This window comes from Balaenoptera borealis (genome assembly GCF_965194805.1).
Source record: "Balaenoptera borealis genome assembly, chromosome: 3".
Lineage (NCBI taxonomy): Eukaryota > Metazoa > Chordata > Mammalia > Artiodactyla > Balaenopteridae > Balaenoptera > Balaenoptera borealis.
In genome coordinates, this window is record NC_138866.1 from 63317302 (window position 1) to 63341934 (window position 24633).

The 24633-nt window shown below is 41.3% G+C and overlaps 2 protein-coding genes across 2 annotated transcripts in view; one reads left to right on the top strand and one right to left on the bottom strand.

Moving 5' to 3' along the window:
* Nucleotides 1–2507: 2507 nt before the first annotated feature.
* The window catches only part of LOC309625100 (uncharacterized protein), a 77312-nt gene continuing 55186 nt past the window's right edge, over nucleotides 2508–24633 (bottom strand). The window contains exon 3 of the transcript XR_014242318.1: nucleotides 2508–4470. The gene's annotated coding sequence lies outside the window, so the exon portion shown is untranslated. The remainder of the gene's footprint in view (nucleotides 4471–24633) is intronic.
* SNX6 (sorting nexin 6) overlaps nucleotides 15517–24633 on the top strand; it is a 54806-nt gene continuing 45689 nt past the window's right edge. The window contains exons 1-2 of the mRNA XM_082384220.1: nucleotides 15517–15721; nucleotides 15875–15922. Of these exons, the coding sequence (XP_082240346.1) occupies nucleotides 15716–15721; nucleotides 15875–15922 (54 nt within the window). The 5' untranslated portion in view covers nucleotides 15517–15715. The remainder of the gene's footprint in view (nucleotides 15722–15874; nucleotides 15923–24633) is intronic.

Below are 24633 nucleotides of genomic sequence, written 5' to 3' on the forward strand. Positions count from 1 at the left end.
TGTGACATCTGTTTCCTATTAGAATCTTGACTGATAGACAGGAAGTATGTGACTCCACTGCTCGAAACTCAAGTGGCAGATGGCTAGCTGAGTCACGCGCCCTTCCAAAATGAGTTGTTTCTGCCCAGCCCAGAGGTTACTGTCATTTCCCAGACCCCTTGTGTCGGGAGGGGCCACCTGACTGAATGTGGGCAGAGGAGATGTTCCCGCTGCCAGGCCTGGCCCGCTAAGCTTCCCGCTTGATGATCCTGGTGCCTTCCCTGCTCTTGTTCAATAGCATCTGAACTTCCTGGGCAGGCATTTCTAACCATTTGGTGCCATGAATGCCTGCAGCCCTTCTCAGAATCTTTTTTTTTTTCATAAACTTTTTACTTTGGAATAATTTTAGATTTACAGAGAAGTTGCAAAGATAGTGTCCTAGTCCAGTTGGGCTGCTATAACAAAATATCATAGACTGGGTGGCTTATAAACAACAGAAATTTATTTCTCACAGTTCTGGAGGCTGGGAAGTCCAAGATCAAGGCACCAGCAGGCTCGGTGTCTGGTGAGGGCCCACTTCCTCATAGATGGCCATTTTCTTACTGTAACCTCACATGGCAGAAGGGGTGAGGGGTCTCTCTGGGGCCTCTTTTATGAGGGCGCTAATCCCATTCATGGGAGGCGCTAATCACCTCCCAAATAACCCACCTCCTAACACCATCACCTTGGAGGTTAGGATTTCAACGTATGAATTTTGGGGGACATAAACATTCAGTCCATTGCAATAGTAGAATTTCCATATACTCTCCACTCAGTTTTAGTTTCCTCTAACGTTATCATCTTACATTACTGTGGTACATTTGCCAAAACCAACATTAGTACAGTATTATTAAGTAAACTCCAGACTTTATTCAGATTTCACCAGTTTTTCCATTAATATCCCTTTTCTGTCCCAGCATCTAATCCAGGATACCACATTGTCTCTAGTTGTTATGTCTCCTCAGCCTCCTTTTGTCTGTAACAATGTCTCAATCTTTCTTGGTTTTCATGACTTTGACAGGTACTTCTGAGGAGTACTGGTCAGGTATTTTGTGGAATTCCAGAATAATGTTTTAAATACCTAAAATAGGATTATAAAGAAAACAAATCGTATTGGAATTCTTAAAAATTGTGATGCAATAATATATGTGCTTTTTTTAAAAAACAAATTTATTTATTTATTTATTTTTGGCTGCGTTGGGTCTTTGTTGCTGCGCAGGGGCTTTCTCTAGTCGAGGAGAGCAGGGGCTACTCTTCAACGCAGTGTGTGGGCTCTCATTGCAGTGGCTTCTCTTGTTGCGGAGCACAGGCTCTAGGCGCGTGGGCTTCAGTAGTTGTGGCGCGTGGGATCAGTAGTTTTGGCTCGCGGGCTCTAGAGCACAGACTCAGTAGTTGTAGTGCACGGGCTTAGTTGCTCTGCGGCATGTGGGATCTTCCCGGACCAGGGCTCAAACCCGTGTCCTCTGCATTGGCAGGCGGATTCTTAACCACTACACCACTAGGGAAGTCCTACATGTGCTTTTTTATTAACAAATTACATAACTAGATCTAGTAACTATCTTAACTTTGAAATAGTGGTGAGCATAAACATTATTTCAAGATTCTGTAACAACTGTAATATAACATGAAAATATCTGTGAGATGTCTTGGTGGCAGTCATGGGTACCACTGATACTACTCTGATTTGCTGCCTACAGTAAAAGCTAGAGAATATAGAGATGTAAAATTTTTCCCATCCAAGTTTACAGATTCTCGGAATTCTGTGGACTCCATGACTGTCCTAAAGGGGATGGAAGAACCACAAGATGGGAGGCCTGAGTTCCTGAATATCTGCATGTAGCCGGGACTCCACTCTCAAACTAGCCCCCCACCTCCCCACCACTGCCCAATACATTTTGCCTAAGTTAGAAGTAAATCATACGGGGTTCCGCCGTTGAAGTTTTAGGTTTATCTATTAAAGCGTTGGAATTATCGCAACTAATATGGCTTTTAAGCACTAAATTTTATATATATATATATACACACATACACACACGTAATAACTAACAATACAAAAGTACATATATTTGTATTACTTGAAACTTCTTTTTCTTACAAGTAACCAAAAGCTTAACCAAAGAAGGAGATATTACTGGAAGAGAGCTGGGATATCTCACTGGATACAAGGAGAAGGTAAACCATCAGGCTTCTTAATGGGCTGCCATCAGAGCAGCTCTAGGAACCTCAGCAGTATTCTGGGGTGCTTACCTCTTATGATAGGCCCTGCCATTAACAAGACTCAGCTTCCAACTCTGTTGCCGCATGTCTCTGCTAAGATCCTTAGGCAGAGGAATCTGATTGGTCCAGCCAGCTTGAGTCAGATGTCCTTCTCTGCTCCAATCATCCTTGACTAGGGGTTTACTGTCCATGATTGAGACATGGCTTTGGGGGCCCTGTATCTCTTGAGTGGGACATAGTTCTAAGCAAATGATAGCAAAAGCATTAAAACAAAATCTGAGCTTTTGCTGTAAGCCAGATACCCTTCTGTGTGCATTATAAGGATTATTTTAAACCTCTTCAAACCGTTTGAGATAGGTATGTGCTATTATTCCCATTTTAACGAAGAAGAAACCGAAGAACAGAAAAAATGTTTAGAAAAATGTTCGAGGCTCCATGATAATTAAATGGCAAAGCTGAGATTTACACTCAGGCCGTCTAACTCCAGAGTCTGTGATACTGTTGCCATATTACATATGAGGAAATAGGCTCAGAAAGACAATTTGACTCACCCATAGTTACAGGATACAGAGCCAAGATTTGAACAGGAGTCTGTCCCCAGAGCCCACGTCCTTTCTTAACCATTGTAGGTAAAGGAGGGGAGGTGGTGGACTCAACTCCTGAGCCCATCTTGAAGGATGGGGAGGGGTGGGAGAGGCAAAGATGAGAAGGGAAGTCAATTCAGGCTGTGAGAACAGAGGAGGCCTTGCATTACCTGCACATACCAAAATCTGGGCAGTTCCACTTTCTGGGCCAGACATACTCTTATTCTATTGATTACAATGAGACGGAAAGTTTAGCACCACAAAACAAAGGGTTTCCTGGACCTGCCATTTTATTCCTACTGAATGCAGTGTCCAAATACTACTTCAAACTCACTCCTGAAGTGGAAAACTTCATGTGTCTGGACACTCTTGGGCCCAGCTAGGGCTGAGCAACAGTACTGAAGAGACAGACAGAAGGAGGGGCAGGGCCTATGCCTGAGCCTTTTTGGGGAATTTTTAGGCCTTTTGCTGTAGGGTTTCCCAATCCCTGAAAGTTTCCTTTCTTGGGACTCCTATGATATAGGTTGAAGCCACTTCACAATGAGTTTAACCCCATTAGTCTTTGCTGGAAACATAGTTCTTGCCCAGGTATTCTTAGATCTTAAACAAAGGGATAAGCTACCCCTAAAAAGATGAAAGCAGTAGGTAAGCAGCAGGTTTTCCAAACAAGCCCTGGGGTTTGTAAACATTACTCATCGTCCCTTTATGCAAAGATGCAGATATCTTTTCAGAAAAGAACGTGGTGACCTTTTGGAATATCATTCTTAAAAACACTATGTGTAAGATCCTAAGAAAGAAATTCCCCAAAGTCACTTCCTTCTTTCTTCTCTAAACTGAGATATAATTCACATACCATAAAACTCACCCTTTTAAAGTATATAATTCCGTGGTTTTTAGTATATTCACCACGTGCAACCATCGCCACTGTCTAATTCTAGAACATTTTCATCACCCTAAAAAAGAAACCACATACACAGTAGCAGTCACTCCCTATTCCCCCACCCCTCAGCCCCTGGCAATCACTATCTACTTTTAGAGATGTATGTGTGTGAAGGGACAATTTTCTATTTATTTTCTGATCTTCCTCCTTAAAAAACACGTCAATTAATATCTGGCACTTTATTAAATGATGTTGGGAAAATCGAATAGCCACATGCAAAAGAATGAAAGTGGATCACTATATTACACCATACACAAAAATTAACTCAAAATGAATTAAAGACTTAAATGTAAGACCTGATACCATAAAACTTCTAGAAGGAAACATAGACAGTAAGCTTCTTTTTTTTTTTTAATTAATTTATTTATTTTTGGCTGCGTTGGGTCTTCGTTGCTGCACGCAGGCTTTCTCTAGTTGTGGTGAGCAGGGGCTACTCTTCGCTGTGGTGCGCGGGCTTCTCATCGTGGTGGCTTCTCTTGTTGCGGAGCACGGGCTCTAGGCACGTGGGTTCAGTAGTTGTGACTCACGGGCTCTAGAGTGCAGGCTCAATAGTTGTGGCGCAGGGGCTTAGTTGCTCTGCAGCATGTGGGATCTTCCTGGACCAGGGCTCAAACCCGTGTCTCCTGCATTGGCAGGCGATTCTTAACCACTGCACCACCAGGGAAGTCCAGTAAGCTTCTTGACATCAGTCTTGGCAATGATTTTTTGGATCTGACACCGAAAGCAAAGGCAACAACAGCAAGAAAATAAGTGGGATTATATCAAACTAAAAAGCTTGTGTGCAGCAAAGGAAACCATCAACAAAGAAAAGGCAACCTACTGAACGGGAGAAAATATTTGCAAATCATATATCTAATAAGGGGTTAATATCCAAAATATACAAAGAACTTATACAACTTAATGGCAAGCAAACAAAAAATTTGATTAAAACATAGGCAGAAAATCTGAATAGACATTTTTCCAAAGATTTACAGATGACCAATAGGTACATGAAAAGATGTTCAACATCACTAATCATCAGGGAAATGCAAATTAAAACCACAGTGAGATGTCACCTCACACCCATTAGAATGGCTATTATCTAAAAGACAAGAAACAATGTGTTGGCCAGGATGTAGGGAAAAGGGAACACTTCTACACTATTGGTGGGAATGTAAATTGATGCAGCCAGTATGGAAGACAATATGGAGGTTCCTCAAAAAGTTAAAAATAGAACTACCATATGCTCTAGCACTTCCACTTCTGGGTATTTATCTGAAGGAAACAAAAATACTAACTCAAAAAGATATAGGCAACCCACATTCATTGCATTATTTAAAATAGCCAAGGCAAGGAAACAACCTCAGTGTCCACTGATGGCTGAATGGATAAAGAAAATGTTATATATACATATACATACACACACAGTGGATTATTATTTAGCTATTAAAAAGGAATGAAATCTTGCCACTTGCGACTACATGAATTAACCTTGAGAGCATTATGCTAAGTGAAATAAATCAGAGAAAGACAAATACAGTACGATCTCACTTACATGTGGAATCTAAAAAAACAAAAAACAACAAAAAATTTGAGCTCATAGATACAGAGAACAGATTGGTGGTTACCAGAGGCAGAGGATGGGGAGGGGTACAGGAGCAAAATGGGTGGAAGGGTCAAAAAATAAAAATTCTGACAGCTCATTTGTAACAAATAATTTATTGGGGTTTTTTTTTTTGCTTTTTTCCTATTTTTTGGCTGCACTGCGCGGCATACAGGATCTTAGTTCCCCGACCAGGAAGTGCAGTGTCTTAACCCCTGGACCACCAGGGAAGTCCCTGTAAACAAATACTTTAGAAAGCATGTTTATAGAAACCTGTTAATAGCCCCACAGTTTTTTTTAAGCTGCAGTGCCTCACTCACTGGTGCACATAAGATTGCACAATCCAATTACCAAATTGAAATTTCATCCAGGAGAACTCATTTGGTATTGAAAAATTATAAAAGCCATATTTGTCAGCATAGTGAACGTAACTGCCAACGTTAATTATCTGTTAAGTGACCAAAAGAATAAAAGCACCTTGCTCTAAAAATTAATGTGATATGATTAAGAGAAGTCAAGGGGTTTCTCAACTCCTGAATTCAGTCTTCAAAAGATGAAAACATATAGTTTTGATGACAGTGCACTGTGAGTAGACAGAATATCCAAAAATGGTTTGAAGTTGTTAAGTTTTTGGCTTTTGGATTAATCACTTTTTCTGGAGACAACTTGAGTCATCAACATTCTTTGCAGACAAGGAGTTTAAAAAATATTTCAGATTCCAAATATGGAGAAAAGGGGAAGTGAAAAAGCTTCTTACATACACGCACACACACACACTCATGAATGACAAAGGGCGGGAAACCCTAGAGAAGTATAGTAGAATATCTTATTTGGTGGAAGCACATTTTTTATTTTGAGGGTAGGAATTAACTAGAGGAATAATGGGTTACATGCTTCATAGAGTTCAATAATTTTGTAAAATCTTTTAAAATCCTTTTTTCTATGGTCTAAAAAACACAGCTCCATCTTAGGTTGTACAAAAGGTGTGTTCTTGAAAATCTGAGTAAAACTGTAATTTTTTGAAATTAAATTCTCTAGATGTCTGAAAGTTTTCTGACTTTAAAATAAAATCAGAATGATCTCTGGATAGAATTCTTCTGACAGGTAATAAACAGTAGGGATCTTAAGCCTGCTCCACTGTACCTAGAATGGAAATTAAGTCATTACACCACATATTTTATTTCAAATAATTGTTTGAAAGATTTGCGCTCTTGGGACTTCCCTTGGTTAAGGATCGGCCTTCCAATGCAGGGGACGCGGGTTCGATCCCTGGTCAGGGAACGAAGATCCCACATGTCGTGGGACAACTGAGCCCATGTGCCACAACTACTGAGCCCACGTGCTCTGGAACCCGCGCACCACAACTCAAGAGAAGCCCATGCACCACAACTAAGACCCGACACAGCTAAATAAATAAATAAGTAAGTAAATAAATAAATGAAGCATTTGCACTCTTGTTGCTGTTTTTCTGTAGGGCCTGAATCCTCAAATGAAATAATGGAATATTACAAAAGATGAGAGAAAGTATATCTAAATAGGGCTTGGTTTCCCTTCTCCTAAAGCATTTAACATCTGAGCATAGGGAGTTGGGGAATCTTGAGTTTGAGCTATTATATTATATTATGTTATATTATATTATTTTCTGACCACTTATGAGTGTCATATTTCAGGTACTTTCTCATATTTCCTTCAGGTTTTTTTTTTTTTTTAATAAATTTATTTATTTATTTATTTATTTTTGGCTGTGTTGGGTCTTTGTTTCTGTGCGAGGGCTTTCTCTAGTTGCGGCGAGCAGGGGCCACTCTTCATCACGGTGCACAGGCCTCTCACTGTTGTGGCCTCTCTTGTTGCGGAGCACAGGCTCCAGACGCGCAGGCTCAGTAACTGTGGCTCACGGGCCCAGTTGCTCCGCGGCATGTGGGATCTTCCCAGACCAGGGCTTGAACCCGTGACCCCTGAATTGGTAGGCAGATTCTCAACCACTGAGCCACCAGGGAAGCCCCTCCTTCAGGTTTTATGTCTTGTGCTTCCACTGCAGCTCTGGGATGGAGAAATGCGGTCAAGTCATGAATATCAAAATGTAACTTAGAAATAATTTAATGTAATATATGTGCTGCTATTGTTCTAGGCATGGAGCAAAATTAAACTGTTCTCCCCATCTCTCCCTTAAGCAACTCATGTTAAGTATAGACAAAAGAAAGTGGGCTAGACTTTAGTTCAACAATCTTTGGCTTCCAAATAGAATTCTTCCAAATAGAATCAGAGGTACCAACATGAATCAATTAATCCACATGTGCCCTAGGGTCTGGGTTATGTAGATATCATGTTGCTTCTTCACTTGGTCCTCAGACACCATGGTCAAGATCAGCTGGTTCACTATTGGTGCTGATTCCCAGGTCTGAATCCCAGGGAAGTGGGAGTTGATTATTTCTCTAAGAGTAATTTTCGTATCTGGAACATTATCTTTTCCACCCTCAATCTACTGCAACATTACTTTTTTTTTCAATCTTCTAGATATGGTCTCTGTGTTGCTTGCCTGCTTATTGATTTATTTAAGTAAGGTGTGGTTTGCTTTTTTTTTTTAACTCCTAAATTATAGGGGAGGATCAAGGAGATTTACTTTATTTATCTGATTTGGTCCATTAACTGAAGTCAATAACTTTCAATCTACAAACTTACTAGAAAAAAAAATTGTGGATATTTATGTAACCTTGGAAGAGGCAGGATCTTTCTTGGCATTATCACTAAAAGAGAAGCCTAAAGGAGAAGATTGATGGATCTAAGTACACTAAATTTAAAAACTTGGGCGTGTCAACAATATTGTAACCTAAAATTAAAAGGCAGAGTTAACTTTAAAATATACCTTTATCATCCTTAATAAAGCACTTTTACCCTTAATATATAAAAAGCTTTCAAAAACAGTAGTAAAAATATAGGCTAAAAACAGATATAGGTAATTCACAAAAGAAGAAATACAAATAAATTAATGAACAAACAAATGTTCAAAGTCACTAGTCTTTCAAGAAATGCATGTTAAAACAATGAGATTTCATTCTTATCTTGTAAATAAATTGTTCAATGAATGTTTTCTTTCATGCCTGCTATGTGGCAGGCACTGTGCTAGATATAGAATACCCATGTATGGGTATGGGTAGAAGGCAGTATGACGGACTTTATACAATAGACTTTATATTTATTGGGTTGGCCAAAAGTTTCCTTCAGTTTTTTGGTTTTATTTTATTTTTTATTTTTTATTTATTTTTTTACTGCGTTGGGTCTTCGTTGCTGCACGCAGGCTTTTCTCTGGTTGCGGCGAGCAGGGGCTACTCTCCTTTGCGGTGCGCGGGCTTCTCATTGTGGTGGTTTCTCTTGTTGCAGAGCACAGGCTCTAGGCAAGCAGGCTTCAGTAGTTGTGGCACATGGGCTCAGTAGTTGTAGCTCGTGGGCTCTGGAGCGCAGGCTCAGTAGTTGTGGCGCACGGGGTTAGTTGCTCCATGGCATGTGGGATCTTCCCTGACCAGGGCTCAAACCCGTGTCCCCTGCATTGGGAGGCAGATTCTTAACCACTGTGCCACCAGGGAAGCCCTCCTTCAGTTTTTAAGTAAAAATAAAAGACGCATTTTTTTCATTTTCACCAAGAACTTTATTGAACAACATACTCACCATTTTGTTCCACTACCTTCTGCTATTTTTCAGGCAACTTCATAATTCCATCTTCCCAAAACTTTTTATCTTTTTGAGAAAAGAACAGTTCCAGGTGCCTTTTACAATCTTCCAGGGAATGGAAATTTTTTCCATTAAGAGAATTTTGTGAAGACCAAAATAATGGAAATCTGAAGGCGCAATATCTGGTGAATATGGCGGATGGATCAGAACTTCCCAGCCAAGCTGTAACAGTTTTTGCCTGGTCATCAAAGAAACATGAGGTCTTGCGGTATCCTGATGGAATTATGCATTTTCTGTTGACTAATTCCGGATGCTTTTCGTAGAGTGCTGCTTTCAGTTGGTCTAATTGGGAGCAGTACTGGTTGGAATTAATCGTTTGGTTTTCCAGAAGGAGCTCATAATAGAGGACTCCCTTCCAATCCCACCATATATACAACATTGCCTTCTTTGTGTGAAGACTGGCCTTTGGTGTGTTTGGTAGTGGTTCATTTCGCTTGCCTCATGATCTCTTCCATTCGACATTATTGTACAGTATCCACTTTTCATCGCCCGTCACAATTTTTTTAAAAATGGAATGTTTTCGTTACGTTTCAGTAGAGAATTGCATGCGGAAATATGGTCAAGAAGGGTTTTTTGGCTTAACTTATGTGGAACCCAAACATCAAAGCAATGAACATAACCAAGCTGGTGCAGATGATTTTCAAAGCCTGATTTGGATATTTTGTGTATGTCGGCTATCTCCCGCGTGGGATAACGCTGATTGTTCTCAATTATGTCTCGATTTGATAGCTATCAACTTCAACTGGCCTACCCGACGATGGAGTATCGTCCAGAGAGAAATCTCCAGCATGAAACTTTACAAACCACTTTTAACATGTTCAATCAGTCACAGCATCTTCTCTGTACACTGCACAAATCTTCTTTTGTGTTTCAGTTGCATTTTTACCTTTCTTGCAACAATAAGGCATAATATGCTGAAAATGTTGCTTTTTTCTTCCACCTTCAATATTAAAATGGCTACACAAAAATTCACCAATTTTGATGGTTTTTTTTAAATGCACGCTGATATGACAGCTGTTATAATACAGTGTAACAGAATTGTTTCTAATGAAGTTAAAGACAACTAAACACTTCTAGAGCCATCTTACGGAAAAAGCTGAACGAACTTTTTGGCCAACCCAATATAATGTTGGTGGGAGTGTAAATTAGTACACCATTTCTAGAGAGCAATTTGGGAATGTGTATTTAAAACTTTTGACCTAATGATCACACATATAAAAAGTAATCAGGGATATTTTTAAAGATTTAACTACTAGGATGTGCTTTGCACAATATTTTTTTAATTAATTAATTTATTTTTTGTCTGCGTTGGGTCTTCACTGTTGCTCGCGGGCTTTCTCTAGTTGCGGTGAGCGGGGCTGCTCTTCGTTGTGGTGCACGGGCTTCTCATTGGAGTGGCTTCTCTTGTTGTGGAGCATGCGCTCTAGGCGCGCGGGCTTCAGTAGTTGTGGCTCTCGGGCACTAGAGCGCAGGCTCAGTAGTTGTGGCACGTGGCTTAGTTGCTCCGCAGCATGTGGGATCTTCCCAGACCAGGGCTCGAACCTGTGTCCCCTGCACTGGCAGGCGGATTCGCGGATTCTTAACCACTGAGCCACCATCTAGCTGACTGAATATTATACAGTTATTAAAATTCATGCTGAAGAATAGAAATATACTTAATAATATGACATAATATTACAAAAAAGTCTTGATTATGTAAATTAAAATGCTATATGAGGCATATCCATGGAAAACATTTAAAAGGATATTTGCCAGGACTTCCTTGGGGGCACAGTGGTTAAGAATCCGCCTGCCAACGCAGGGGACATGGGTTCGAGTCCTGGTCCGGGAAGATCCCACTGCCGCGTAGCAACTAAGCCCGTGGGCCACAACTACTGAGCCTGTGCTCTAGAGCCCACAAGCTACAACTACTGAGCCCGTGTGCCACAACTACTGAAGCCCGCGTGCCTAGAGCCTGTGCCACTCAACAAGAGAAGCCGCTGCAATGAGAAGCACACATGCCGCAACAAAGAGTAGCCCCCGCTTGCCGCAACTAGAGAAAGCCTGCGCGCAGCAACAAAGACCCAACGCAGCCAAAAATAAATAAATAAATAAAAATAAGTTTATTTAAAAAACAAGGATATTTGCCAAAATATGAAGAGATTATCTCCAAGTAGTGGATTATAAGTGATTCATTTTTTTCAGAGCTACCTTTCAAACTAACAGATTTGAGCAGTGTCAGAGAACATGCCTTTGTTGATTGCTTTGTTGACTGCTATTATACAATATTATTATATTATTATACAATAGCACTTATAGCTTTCTACCCCACATCCACTTCTCTTCCTCTCCTTCCTGGAAGCTCCAATTTTATTCAGGTACCCATATTCTTCTAAGAAGCCTTTTGGTTTGGGGAGGCTAGCCCCAGTCCCAGCCCTAGAGGTAATTCCTGACTGGCCTAAGGGTAAGACTTAAGACATAGTTATACCCGTCCCCTTTAAGGGTGGGCACGTGACCCAGTTCTAGTCTGGGAGATATGAGAGGCCTACAAAAGGGAGGGGTCTGGGCTTCCCTGGTGGTGCAGTGGTTAGGAGTCTTCCTGCCAGTGTGGGGGACGCAGGTTCGAGCCCTGGCCCGGGAAGATCCCGCATGCCTCGGAGCAACTGGGCCCATGAGCCGCGACTACTGAGCCTGTGCTCTAGAGCCCACAAGACATAACTACTGAGCCCGCGTGCCGCAACTACTGGATCCCGCCTGGTGCCCGTGCTCCACAACAAGAGAAGCCACCGAAACAACAAAGAGTAGCCCCCGCTCGCCGCAACTAGAGAAAGCCGGTGCACAGCAACGAAGACCCAACGCAGCCAAAAATAAATAAATAAATTAAAAAAAAAAAAAAAAAGGGAGGGGTCTGCTGAGAACATTTTTTTCTGCTTGTAGATGTTGTTCTGTCAGTATGTGAAACCTAAAACTGCCCCAGTCATCTTGGACCATGAAGAGAACCAGTCTTAGAATGAGGTTGTCACTGAAGATGGCAGAGTGGAGAATTAGAAGGCATCTAGGTCCTTGATGGCACCATTAAGCTACTGATTATACTATGCCCAGAAACTCCTTATGTCTTTTATTTTTTAAATTAATTTATTTATTTATTTTTGGCTGCATTGGGTCTTCGTTGCTGTGCACGGGCTTTCTCTAGCTGCAGTGAGTGCGGGCTACTCTTCATTGCGGTGCACGGGTTTCTCATTGCGGTGGCTTCTCTTGTTGAGGAGCACCAACTCTAGGCACGAGGGCTCAGTAGTTGTGGTGCACGGGCTTAGTTGTTCCGCGGCATGTGGGATCTTTCCGGACCAGGGATTGAACCCGTGTCCCCTGCATCGGCAGGCAGATCTCAACCACTGCGCCACCAGGGAAGCCCACTCCTTATGTCTTGATTTTTTGTTGTGAGATAATGTTTCCTTACTGCTCAAGTTTATTTGAATTGGCAGTTTCTGTTACCTTCAACTAAAAACATCCTAATGATATAGTGTACCTTGGAAAAAAATAGCATAGTATAGTACAACAATCTTCGGTAGAGAATTTTATTGTAGCATAAACTCCAGGGAGAAGGAGGGAAGAATTAGGACCTAAAGTTTGTCCAAAACCAAAAAGAATCTCCTAGAATTTGAGGAAGTGAGAAACTGGTAAAAATACATTTTGATGAAGACTTCTTTGATCAGGACATGATAAAAGGAATTAGTTTTCTTCTCCATCTAATTAAATTACTGTTTCATGTTTTTGAAGTTTTTCTTCAGAAAAATAACTTGACTTTTGTTTGACAAATATGTTCAACATCAATACAATTTTTGATTTCCAAAATTTTAAAGTAACTCATTCATTATTCTCTAAAATTTTACTCTTCTTTAAAATCTTCCAATGCATGTCTTTCAAAGTACACTATTGTGAAACTATTCACTATTATAACATTTTACTTTCCTAGAGCTAAATCTATGAAGTAATCAAACTGTGATTCAACATAATTTGCTCATGAAATTTATATAAAGTAGGTAATTTCATAGAAATCTATCTAAAACAAGATGAAAATTCGATTATTTGGTTCAAAGTATTAGAGAAGTGGTTTAGCTTTAATATCTTCTTGATTTATTTTACAAGTAGTTGAAAAATCAGTTATGTGAGCTTATCTTAATTTCTTTTCTTTTCATATTCCTTAACTTCTATAACTGGCTTTTTGATAGTTGTTAGTATCAGTTACTGATAACTCCTTTTTATCATTCACACAATATATCTTGAGACCTTTGCTCAGGAAGGAAGGCTCAGATATTAATGAGCAACTTTATTATTTCAAGGTTGGGTTCTCTACTCCTGTGAGTTTTCAGCTATTGATTTTAGCTACAGTAATTATTATATGTCTTTGTTGATCATTTTAGTTGGTTACTCATACTTAAATCCTGTCTTTTTTTTTCAGAACTAGTGATCTTAAAGTTTTGGCATTTGAGAATTTTAATGTTTCTGTACAACGTTCCTGGACTTGGCTTAAATATTGAAATTTAAAACACTTGGTTAATGATCAGAAACATTTGACATTGTCTTATTTGGCACTTCTTGATCTTTGTCCACAAGGACACACCTGACCCTCATACCGGTTGTGTACAAATCCCACTCATTAACTGTAGCTCCACTCTTCTGTCTCCATCTAGGAAGTGTAACCTTATAGGCATTACCTTCAAACCAAAAACAAATTATTGGGAAATATTGGCACCTTTTATCAGCAACAAGTTACTGAACATTCCTCCTGACACTTCATCACACTACACGGACACCACATGATGCCTCATGACTCCCAGTGAAAAACATTATTGTAGTAGTTACTACAGTGCACTGGGAAAGAGGAAACAAAAGACCAAAAAAAAGTCGTCCCCCTCATGTTGGAGAATACCCTTTATTGGCGCGATAACTTAACCTCTCTATGCCTAAGTTCTCCTTATGCACAAAATGAAAGCTACAAGTTCTCATGAACTTCCAAGTTCTCATGGAAGTTTATCATTATTGTTTTGTGGGAATTCCCTGGCAGCCCAATGGTTAGGACTTCATGCTTTCACTGCAGAGGGCGCAGGTTCAATCCCTGGTTGGGGAACTAAGATCCTGCAAGCCGCGCAGCATGGCCAAAACCCCCCAAAAAACAACAGCAAAAAAAACCCATTACTGTTTTGAGAGCTTCAATTCAATAAGATAGGATGGGAGGGCCTGGCAAAATAGGGAATCAAATGTGGAGGGCCTGGAATCACAGGCTGAGGAGTTGGACCTTCACGTAAGGGAGATTTGGGAAGATTACTGAACAGGGTAGTAGCATAATCATCAATACCTGTGTCTTAGGAGGAAAACTGGCAGCAGTGTATAGAATGGTGAGAGAGAGATGGAACTAAGAAAAGTTATGAGAGTATTGCAGAGGGCCAGACAAGGGTGGGGGGGAGATAAATTAGGAGTTTGGGATTAACATATATGCAATACTATATATAAAATAGATAAACAAGGACCTACTGTATAGCACAGGGAACTATATTCAGTATCTTGTAGTAAACTATAATGGAAAAGAATCTGAAAAAGAATATATATGTGTATATACATGTATATATATAGAAAACTTAATCACTTTGCTGTACACCTGAAACTAACACAACGTAAATTAACTCTACTTCAATTTTTTAAAATGGTTTTTAAAAAACGGGCCAGACAAGAGATGCTGAGGGTAATTGCTGTGGAAGGGGGTTGGGAGGAGGAATGAGACCAGTTTAAGAGGTAATGGCACATGATAAATTACAGATGTAATAGGATTTGGTTACTAAATGGTGTAACGAGTGAGGGAGAGGAAGGAAGGACTTGAATGGGACTTAGGTTTCTGGCCTGAACATCTGAAGATACTGATGCCATTAACTGAATGGGAGTACAGGATTGCTTGTTTGTGCGTGTAATAGAAGAAGTGGGGCAGGGGGTAAGGAATGATTTTTGTCTTGTCTCAAGTGCCTGTGGACACCCGTGTGGTGCTCTACAAATGGACAGTTAGAGTAGGTCTGGGGACATTTCTTGGTATAAAGAAAAGGAATACTCTTGTAATGTGAACAGCTCATTTACATAGTGCTCAACCATTAGCGCCCCAAACCCTGAGATAGTTATTGCCTTGCTAGCAGTAAAAGCTTGATTACAGCCCCTGACTGATGACGGTGCAAAGGGCCTCGGTTCCCACAACTTCTACGGGCAAAATATTAGTTGTGATTAATTATCGTGTGGCACTATACAAAGACTAGATGATTTACTGTGGCTTCCGGAGGGCGCTTGCTTGGTTTTTCGCCGCAGCCCTCAGGGAACGGGAACTGGACAGCTCCCCAGGTGGCCTTCGGCCCTTCTGGGACCGGAGCCGCCCAGCCGCAAGCTGTCTCCAGACACGTGAGCCTGCGCCTTCGGGCCCTCTCGGCCTAGGGTGCTTCGACCTTGCGCGGAGGGCACTTCCTTCCTTCTTCCGCGCTCTCGGACCCCGGCCCCGTCGGGGCGGGCGGGGTGGGCGGGGTGGGGCTGCTCCGAGGCCCCGCCGCCGGCCCCGCCCCGCTTGCCGGCCGCCGCCGGCTCCCTCCGGACCGCGGTGCGGTGCGCGCCTGCGCCAGCCCTCGCCTCGGAGCAGCCATGATGGTGGGTGTCCGCGGCGCCGAGCCCCGGGCGCGCGGTGGGGGCGGCGGGCGCTGGGCGGGTGCGGGGGCTGTGCCGGCCTGACATTAACGTCTCCCCTTGTGTCTCCCCCACTCCATCCTCTCCCCGGCGCGCCGGGCCCCGCCAACCTCGCAGGAAGGCCTGGACGACGGCCCCGACTTCCTCTCGGAGGAGGACCGCGGAGTAAGTTCTGCCTCCTTCTGGCTCGCGGGACCCTCCCTCCCCCGCCTTGGTCCAGGGGTGTGGTACGGGAGTGGGGGGTCTCCGGCTGCACGGCACCCCCTCCCCGCCGGCCTCCTTTCGATTTCCTCGCCGCACCGCGCCCCGCCCTCCTGCAGCCCTTCCTCCCTTGGGGCCGTTCGGTTCTGATTTCCCGGGGACCCGCCGCCGCTCTTGGCCCCCGCCGCGGCTCCGACTCTTCGGTGGGCCTCCTTCCCCGCCCGGTCCGGGTGCTAGTGGGGAAGTGGAGGTGGAGGCCGGAGCTGGACACCCACCGCCACCACGTTGGGGGCTGTGAAAACCCATTGTCAGACCTTCCTGCCGGCACCTTCAGTTTCCCCTTGGGGACCTCTCGAACCCGCCCTCGTCCACCTTTCTTTCCCTCTAAAACGTTATAGTACGGGCTTGTTCTAAATTACCCTTTTGCACGGGATTTTACAGTCGCCGAATCTAAACTCTTCTCTAGTATCCTACCAGATTTTGTAAAGTGCTGGTAGCCCACAGTACCTTTACTTTTCCTAATGCCCAAAAACACATCTTTTGCAGAGATCCCTTGGTGGTGATTTGAGGCAGTGCATTTCAGTTCAGAAAGGGCCTTCAGGGCTGTGATTCCTCCCTCCCACTCTCTCCCCGCATTTACCTTGGCCGAAGGGTAGTAATCTGTATAGTGCCTTGTACAAGTGAGCCCTTGAAAAATATTGACACATGATGATTGCAGCTCAGCAACGTTCCATGGTTCCTTCACATTTAACAGTTTGCACTTTAGTTTTCCATTTTGCTTTTACTTATTTATCTTAGACAATGTGAGAGACACGTCTGTTAGTCGATTTTGGGCAGGTGATAAAATATTCTTATAGGATGTTATTCCTGGTTTTTTAAAATAAGAGATAAAGTAGTTAGTATTAACTGATGACCTTTATAAAGCTTTAAAATGGTAAGAAAGATGCAGAAGGTGCTGCATATTTTTATAAACGATGAATTAATAAATTTCTCAGTTTACACAAAAGCATCATTTAGAATTACTAGTTAGCATGAAAGCATCATGTAGGACTTCTGGTTACTTCTTAAAATTTTAGGTTCTAATGAATTTTAAGACAAAGTGCATGTGTATGAATGTGTATATGTATCTTCTGGGGTAGGTGAATCATAGTAATAGTCATATCTGGGCACTGTGTTAGCACTGTATAAGCATTGTTTCATTATATCCTCTTATCATCCTTGTGAAGCTTTTAGTATCCCCCATTTACAGATGAGAAATCTGAACCTCAGAGAAACTAAGTAGTCTGAAGTCACACAGCCAGTGAGTGAGAGAGGTGGACTTTAAACCATGTTGCTGACATCAAAGCCAGTGCACATATTTCTCGAAGTCGCCTTGAAACACTTGTATCAGAATCACCTGGGGTGTTTGAGAAACTAAAGTCAAAAGTTTCTGGGCCCACCCTCTAGTAAATTAATCTCTTGAGGTAGGGAGGACAGATAACTACTTTGTTAACAAGCAAGAAGATTCCATTGTACACTGAAGTCTGATTATGGCTGCACAAAGTTATCCTGCTATTTCCTCATTTCAGGAACAGAAATTTCAGGCCTGTTTAAATTTCCTGATATTGTGTTTGTCCTGATAGAAATAGATTGCCATAAATAGATTAGAACTTTTAGGCATTGCACTTTTAGTTTAGATTGTCTTGTTCAGCCTTTTAAGAAAGTCTTGATAGAGAAAAAGCATGAAGTACATATTTGATACAAATTGTAGGGGGGACATCACAGATTCAAAAATAATAGTGCAAACATTTCATTCAAAGCAGCAAGTAAGCAAAATTAAAGACAGCATTTTTAAATACATTTTTAAGCAGCCTTAAATTTTCATTATGATATTTGGAACAGAAGAGAGGCTTACAGCCTTAAGAAAATACTGTTTTGTGACAAACTTAAAAAGCAGACTTTAAGGATACACAATATTGAAAATTATTGGCCACTTTTTGATCTCTTCGGTTACACCTCTACATAATAGGGTATTTTTTTCTTTCCCAAAGGAAGGACAGTAACATATTATTTAGTAAACAAATGAGCCCTTTGAACTGGACACATTTTGCTCTGATGTGCTTGTTAAATAGAGCAGTACGTGCCAGCATGATGGCGTAATTCTCTTAGCATTTGATTTGAATTCTAAATAATATGTTTATTGTTTTCAGAATTACTTCAGGTGGAGGAACTGCACCTCTCCTGGACTCCTAGCCTTTCTCCTCCCTCTTATTCCTTATCTTCATTAATGTCATAATTTCCAGTCCTTCATGCAAGAAGCTTCTGAATCATAACATTCATCCCCATACCAGAACAGTCACTGAGGCCAGATAATTTCACCTCACAAATGTTGTTAGCCCATCTTTCATTTACATGGCTGCAGTTAAAGTCCCTCTGTCTCTTGCCTGGACTGTAGCAGTATCTGTCATTGGTCTGTCTCCAGGCTCTCTACTTTCCAGTCCAGACTGCACATGACTGGTAGTTACCTAACTGAAATGATTAGATCATATGGCACCAATAGTCACAAGGACTTACGGGAACCCAGTTCTTTTTGCAGTAAGGTCCAAACTCCTTATGCTAGCATTGAACACCGTTCATAACCCTTTCTGGCTGACTTCATTTCTCAAGATGCCCCTGCCCCATACACACACACACACACACACACACATACAATAGGCATATTCTAGTCTACTTGTCATTGCCCAACCACCTCTGCACTTTAATGTCTGCTTTATGCATGCTTCTCAATGTTGTGGAGTGTTTTTTTTTTCCCCTCACCTTTTTTTTCACATGAAATTTGACTTATCTTTTAAGACTTGGCCCAGATGTTTGCATTTTCTTTTGTACCTACTCAGCATTTAGCTTGAACACATTGCACATTTATTGATAGTTATTTCCAATAAAAACGTGACATAGATTTTGTTGGCAAAGGATAAGATGAATGTTGGCAGAGGAAGAAGAGGAAGTTCCTGCCCTGGGGCCGTGGCAGTGTAGTGAGGAGCTTACGGGTGAAGTGCCGTGGGAGTACGAAGGAGAGTGAAGACATAATGATAGCTACACACTGATGAAGCGTTTGCTGCATACCAGGGACTTTCCACACGTCAACTCAATTCTCAAATGCCTGTGAAGTAACTGCTACTATTATTCCTACTTTGGAAAGGAAAAGTGAGGTTCAGAGAGATTAAATAACTTGCCCTGGTTCATACAGCCAGTATGAGCTGTATTCAAACTCAGGGAGTCTAGCTGTAGGTACTGGGCTGTTAACCACTGTGCTGTTGCCTGCAGGAGCTAAGCCTTAAATGTTGATTGCGCAGGCTCCCAGGGTTGGGGAAGGCTTGCCAGCAGAGAGGATAACATGTGTAGGTCATTAGGTTCTACCTGGAGCACTTTTTCTTACTGGAAGCAGGAGTAGATATGGGTAATACAGATAAAGTGCATAATGTGGGAAGTCCTGAGGGATCACCAGCTAGGAAGGACATATGCCCAGATGAAAATAGCATTGTAGATGACTCCGATGTAGAGGTGGATTGCTTCCTTGCAGAAAGCAGAGAAACCAGTTACCAGGCTGTTGCGGCAGTCCGGATGAGAAATGTTAAAGGTAGAACTAAGGCAGCGGAAGAAGGGATGAAGGAGGGGACATAGCAGAGAGATGTTTAGGAGATAGAATGCACAGGGCATAGTGGCTGAATAAATACACGCGCTAGACAGAGGAGAAGGAGATGAGGAATATAAGAGAGAATAGCAGAGTTAGAAGGTAGATAGTAAGTTTGGTTTTCAGATATGTTGGATTTGAAGTGCCTGTGAAGTATCTAATCCCTTCCCTGCCAAACTAGAAAGTAAGATCTGAAAGGGTGAAGATTGTGTCCTTTCATTGCTCTATCACAAGCACATCTGACAGTGGTTGGCACGTTGAAGGCACTCAGTTGTTTAATAAGTAAATACATCCAGGTGGATATGTCTAGTTAGTAACTTGAAATTATGATTGGGAACTAAGAATAAGAGGTGTGAGTTGAAGGTATAAATTTCGGAGTTATTAGTCGAGAATGTCTGAGATTGCCAACGCTAGATAGTACCCAGCGGGAAACAGCATTCACAGGCCAAGGAGAAGAAATGGACTAACTGATGGGGCTGAGATGGGTGGGGAGAAAATGAAAAGAGTCCCCAGAAGTTGAGAGAGTTTTAAGGACATGGTCAGAATGATCATTGAGGCAAAATACCAAAGAGAGATCAAGAAGACTGCAAAGTATTGGATTTGGAAATTAGGTCCTCACTGTGGGGCGGTTTTGTGAGACCAGGGCTAACTTGACTAGAAGAGCAGTGTACGAGCAGGTTCTAGAGCAAACAGTAAGATTACATGCTCAGGTAGCCGGAGAGCTCCGCTCTCTATAGGACACCACTCCTTCTGAGAATGCAGAGGAGATGGTGAGTACAGACCTATTTATAGAAAGGCTTATTGATGGGTCTGAGGGAAAACAGCTGCTAGTGTTTATTTCTTGGGGATGTGGGAGACAGGGTCACTTGTTGAGCGTAGGGGTGGAAATGCAGTCAAGGGTTGAGATAGTAAAGTTTTGGAGTGGTTGCTCAGGGAATCAGAAGGAGAGCTGAGCAGATCGGCCCTGGACTGTTGAATGGCTTTAAGAGTCTAATGCAGGGGCTTCCCTGGTGGCGCAGTGGTTGAGAATCTGCCTGCCAATGCAGGGGACACGGGTTCGAGCCCTGGTCTGGGAGGATCCCACATGCCGCGGAGCGGCTAGGCCCGTGAGCCACAATTGCTGAGCCTGCGCGTCTGGAGCCTGTGCTCCGCAACAAGAGAGGCCGCGATAGTGAGAGGCCCGCGCACCGCGATGAAGAGTGGCCCCCACTTGCCACAACTAGAGAAAGCCCTCGCACAGAAATGAAGACCCAACACAGCCATAAATAAATAAATAAATAAAATAAACCCAAAGTTTAAAAAAAAGAGTCTAATGCAGTTGGGAGAGCAATAATTTGTAGTGGACAAGCACAGACAGTTGTGACTTTTCCCTAGCCACACTCAGCTCAAAAAAGCAAAGAAAGTTGATGATTGAATTGATCCTACATGTGGGAATTTGCAAGCCAAGTACAGCAAAAGAGCAATGGGAGTTGACAAGACCAGCAAGAAAGGCATTGGAGTGACATCATGCGACTCTAGTAATGTTTTGTTATTTCTGGTATGATGGATGAAAGGAAATCTAGTTTCTGGAAAGTATATGTATAATCAACCATTGATTTGACTGCTGAGTATACAGAGTATCATAATGGAAATAATTTATTACAGGACTTCCAAAATCATAACTGGTTGTAAATCAACTATACTTCAATAAAAATTTTTTAAAAATCATAACTGGACTAGGAGTAAAATAGATTTAAATTTTGGCCTGAGTTAGTGAACTTAACAGAATTTCTGTCTGCCTTATGGGGTTTTTCACTGATTATACTGTAATTCCCTAGAAATAGTTTCTTAGCCCTGTTATGGTTCGCACCTTTCTTTCAGGGCTGCAGTGAGCCGGAAGAATAGGGCCTGGGGGGCCACTGTAAGGATTAGGCTTTTCTCTAAGTGGGAACCCCTTAGGTTTTGAGCAGAGGAGTGATTTCTAGTTTAGTGGGATGGTTCCAGTGGCCCTATAAGGAATATAGATTGAAGAGGGAAAGAGACAGAAGCAAGAGACCAGTTGGGAGGCTGTTGCAATAATCAGTTATTTTCCTTCTTCCTTCCTCCTCCATCCATCCATCCATCTCTGTACATGTACTTTTATGGCAAAAGATTAACAGTTAAGTTTTTAGGAGTGTCATAAGGTAGATACTTTAACATGAAAACACATCAGTGTAGTAAACTAGTAGTGAATGTCCTCTTTACTAAGTAATTATATGTGAAGAATTAATCTATCAGCAGTAGGGCAGTGTCTTTAGATTATTTTTCTAAGGATAGTGTATTTATGTTAATTAATCATTTTCTCTGCCAGGGCTTTCTCTTTTTTTTTTTTAACTTTTTAAAAAAAATTTATTTATTTATTTATTTATGGCTGTGTTGGGTCTTCATTTCTGTGCGAGGGCTTTCTCTAGTTGCGGCAAGTGGGGGCCACTCCTCATCGCGGTGCGCGGGCCTCTCACTGTTGTGGCCTCTCTTGTTGCGGAGCACAGGCTCCAGACACGCAGGCTCAGTAATTGTGGCTCACGGGCTTAGTTGCTCCGCGGCATGTGGGATCCTCCCAGACCAGGGCTCGAATCCGTGTCCCCTGCATTGGCAGGCAGATTCTCAACCACTTCGCCACCAGGGAAGCAGGGCTTTCTCTTGACCATGACACAAATGTTTAACCTAGTCAGTCTTTGACAAAAGAAAGTACAAAGTTCATTGGCCCAGATAAGGATTAAACTGGTGAATGTAGTCCAGTTAGAATTTCCTCAAACTGACCTCACTACTTGCACAGTTAATTAAATGTTGATGAATCACAAGTTGTTTGCTTTGACTCTTCCCCTTAACAAAAACTGTCTAAAATTATTGACTTTTCTGTAAACAAAGAAGAAAATCCACCTGGAAAATCTGTGTACATTTTATGTAATTAACACTAAATTTACAGGCATTCCCTGATGTCCAGTGGTTAGGACTCCATGATTCCACTGCAGGGGGCCTGGGTTCCACCCCGGTTGGGGAACTAAGATCCTGCAAGCCACGCGTCATGGCCAAAAAAACAAAAACAAAAAAAACCACACATTAAATTTACAATATGATATTTTATTAAATCTAAGGTGCAGTTGATTGGAAGACATATTTTCCAGTGCTTTAATATGCTTTAATAAAGCATACAAGAGAGAATTTATCAAAGAGTTAGAAAGTAAGAAGTAGAGGAATAAAAGCAAAGGAGCGAACTTCTGGGGCTGATGGAAATGTTCCATATCTTAATTATGGTGATGATTACAGGGGTGTAACCTACATATTTGTTCAAACTCTTCAAACTATATACTTAAAATCTGCAGTTCATTATATGTAAACTATACCTAAAAAATAAAGTATAAGACCAAAAGTGGTAAATGTATAATACAGGAATATTTTTTATTGATAAGTTACAATTTTAAAAAGCCAGGTGTTTTACTATCAGACAAAACAAAGCAAAAAAAGGGGAACAGTGTATTTGGTATAAAAGGATAACAAAATGGAAAACAGAAATATTTTAATAATTTAAAATAATCTTTAATTGGAAGAATAAATAACAGCCCTTCATATGTACAAATCCTGAAAGGTGTGTTTCCAAGTTGATGGTGCAACGGTTAAAAAAAAAGAAAATAAACCTGAAAATTAAAATATACTTAGAGATATGAAATCTGGCAGAAATGTTTTATATAATCATTGAAAAGAAAATATTAGCAGTTGAGATGAAGTTTTGACAGAATGTAAAGACAAAGACAACCTGGAAAATCTAGGCCGGTGTTCCCAACTATGGTTTTTAAGGCTCATTCTGAAGATTCTGTTTTGATAACGTCTGGGATAGGGCGTGGGATTCTGTATTTTTTAACAAGCATCCAGGTTGAGTCTTATCAGTTGTGTTTGAAAAATCCTAGACTAGGCAGTGAAAACAAGAAATGGAGAACTGCCAAGGTTATTATTCCAAAAACCATATGATAAATTTATGAGTTTCCTGTGGCTGCTATAACAAATTACTGCAAACCTGACGGGTTAACACAACAGAATTTATTCTCTCACAGTTCTGCAGGCCCGAAGTCTGAAATCACTATCACTGAGCTGAGATCAAGGTGTTGGCAGGGCCATGCTCCCTGAGGCTCTAGCGAAGAATTAGTTACTTGTCTCTTCCAGCTTTCTCGTGGCTGCCTGCAGTCCTTGGCTTGTGGCTTTACCACTCTAATCTCTGCCTCCGTAGTTAAGTTGCCTTCTCTTCTTTTGTCTGTGTCAAATCTCCCTCTGCCTCCTTCTTATGAAGATACATGTATTGTATTTAGGACCCACCTGGATAATCCAGGATAATCTCCCCATCTTTTTTATCATATAAGATAACATCCACAGGGATTTGGATACGGATGTCTTGTGGGGAGCTGTAATTCATCCCACCACAATAAACATCTTAAGAGTGGCCTGAATGTGAGTAAAGAGAAATAAAGAAACAGATTTCTTAAATTAGAATTAAGGTAAGGGGTTAGAGAGCAGGTAGGAAGGACAGTTTGAAGACATAAGACTAAATAAAAGCAAGAAAACCAAAGAACAAAGTACTCTCTAATGTTGCCAGTACTTCAGAAGCAATGAAGATAGTTGGAAAATGAAAAAGAATACTTCTTTGTAATTCAAAACAACCTTTAAGTTCATTTCTTTTATCAGACAATGGGCTACATGTAGCATTGAGTACAATAGCAGTTTTTTAAACATTTTAAAATATTTTTATGTAAGTTTATAGTATTAACTTTTAAAAATATGATTACTGATTGAAATTTAATTTAATATAAACTTATTAAAGTTATCAATAAAGTTTTCATTAAAGGCCATGCAATTTAAATAGTGATTAATTTCTTCTGTGACTCTTTAAGTTAGATTGTATGTAATGGTATTTATTTTTTAAAAACATGTCTAGTCAATACAGAACCAAAAGAGCAAAAATGAAATAGTATGTTACTTTCATTACTAATAAACAACC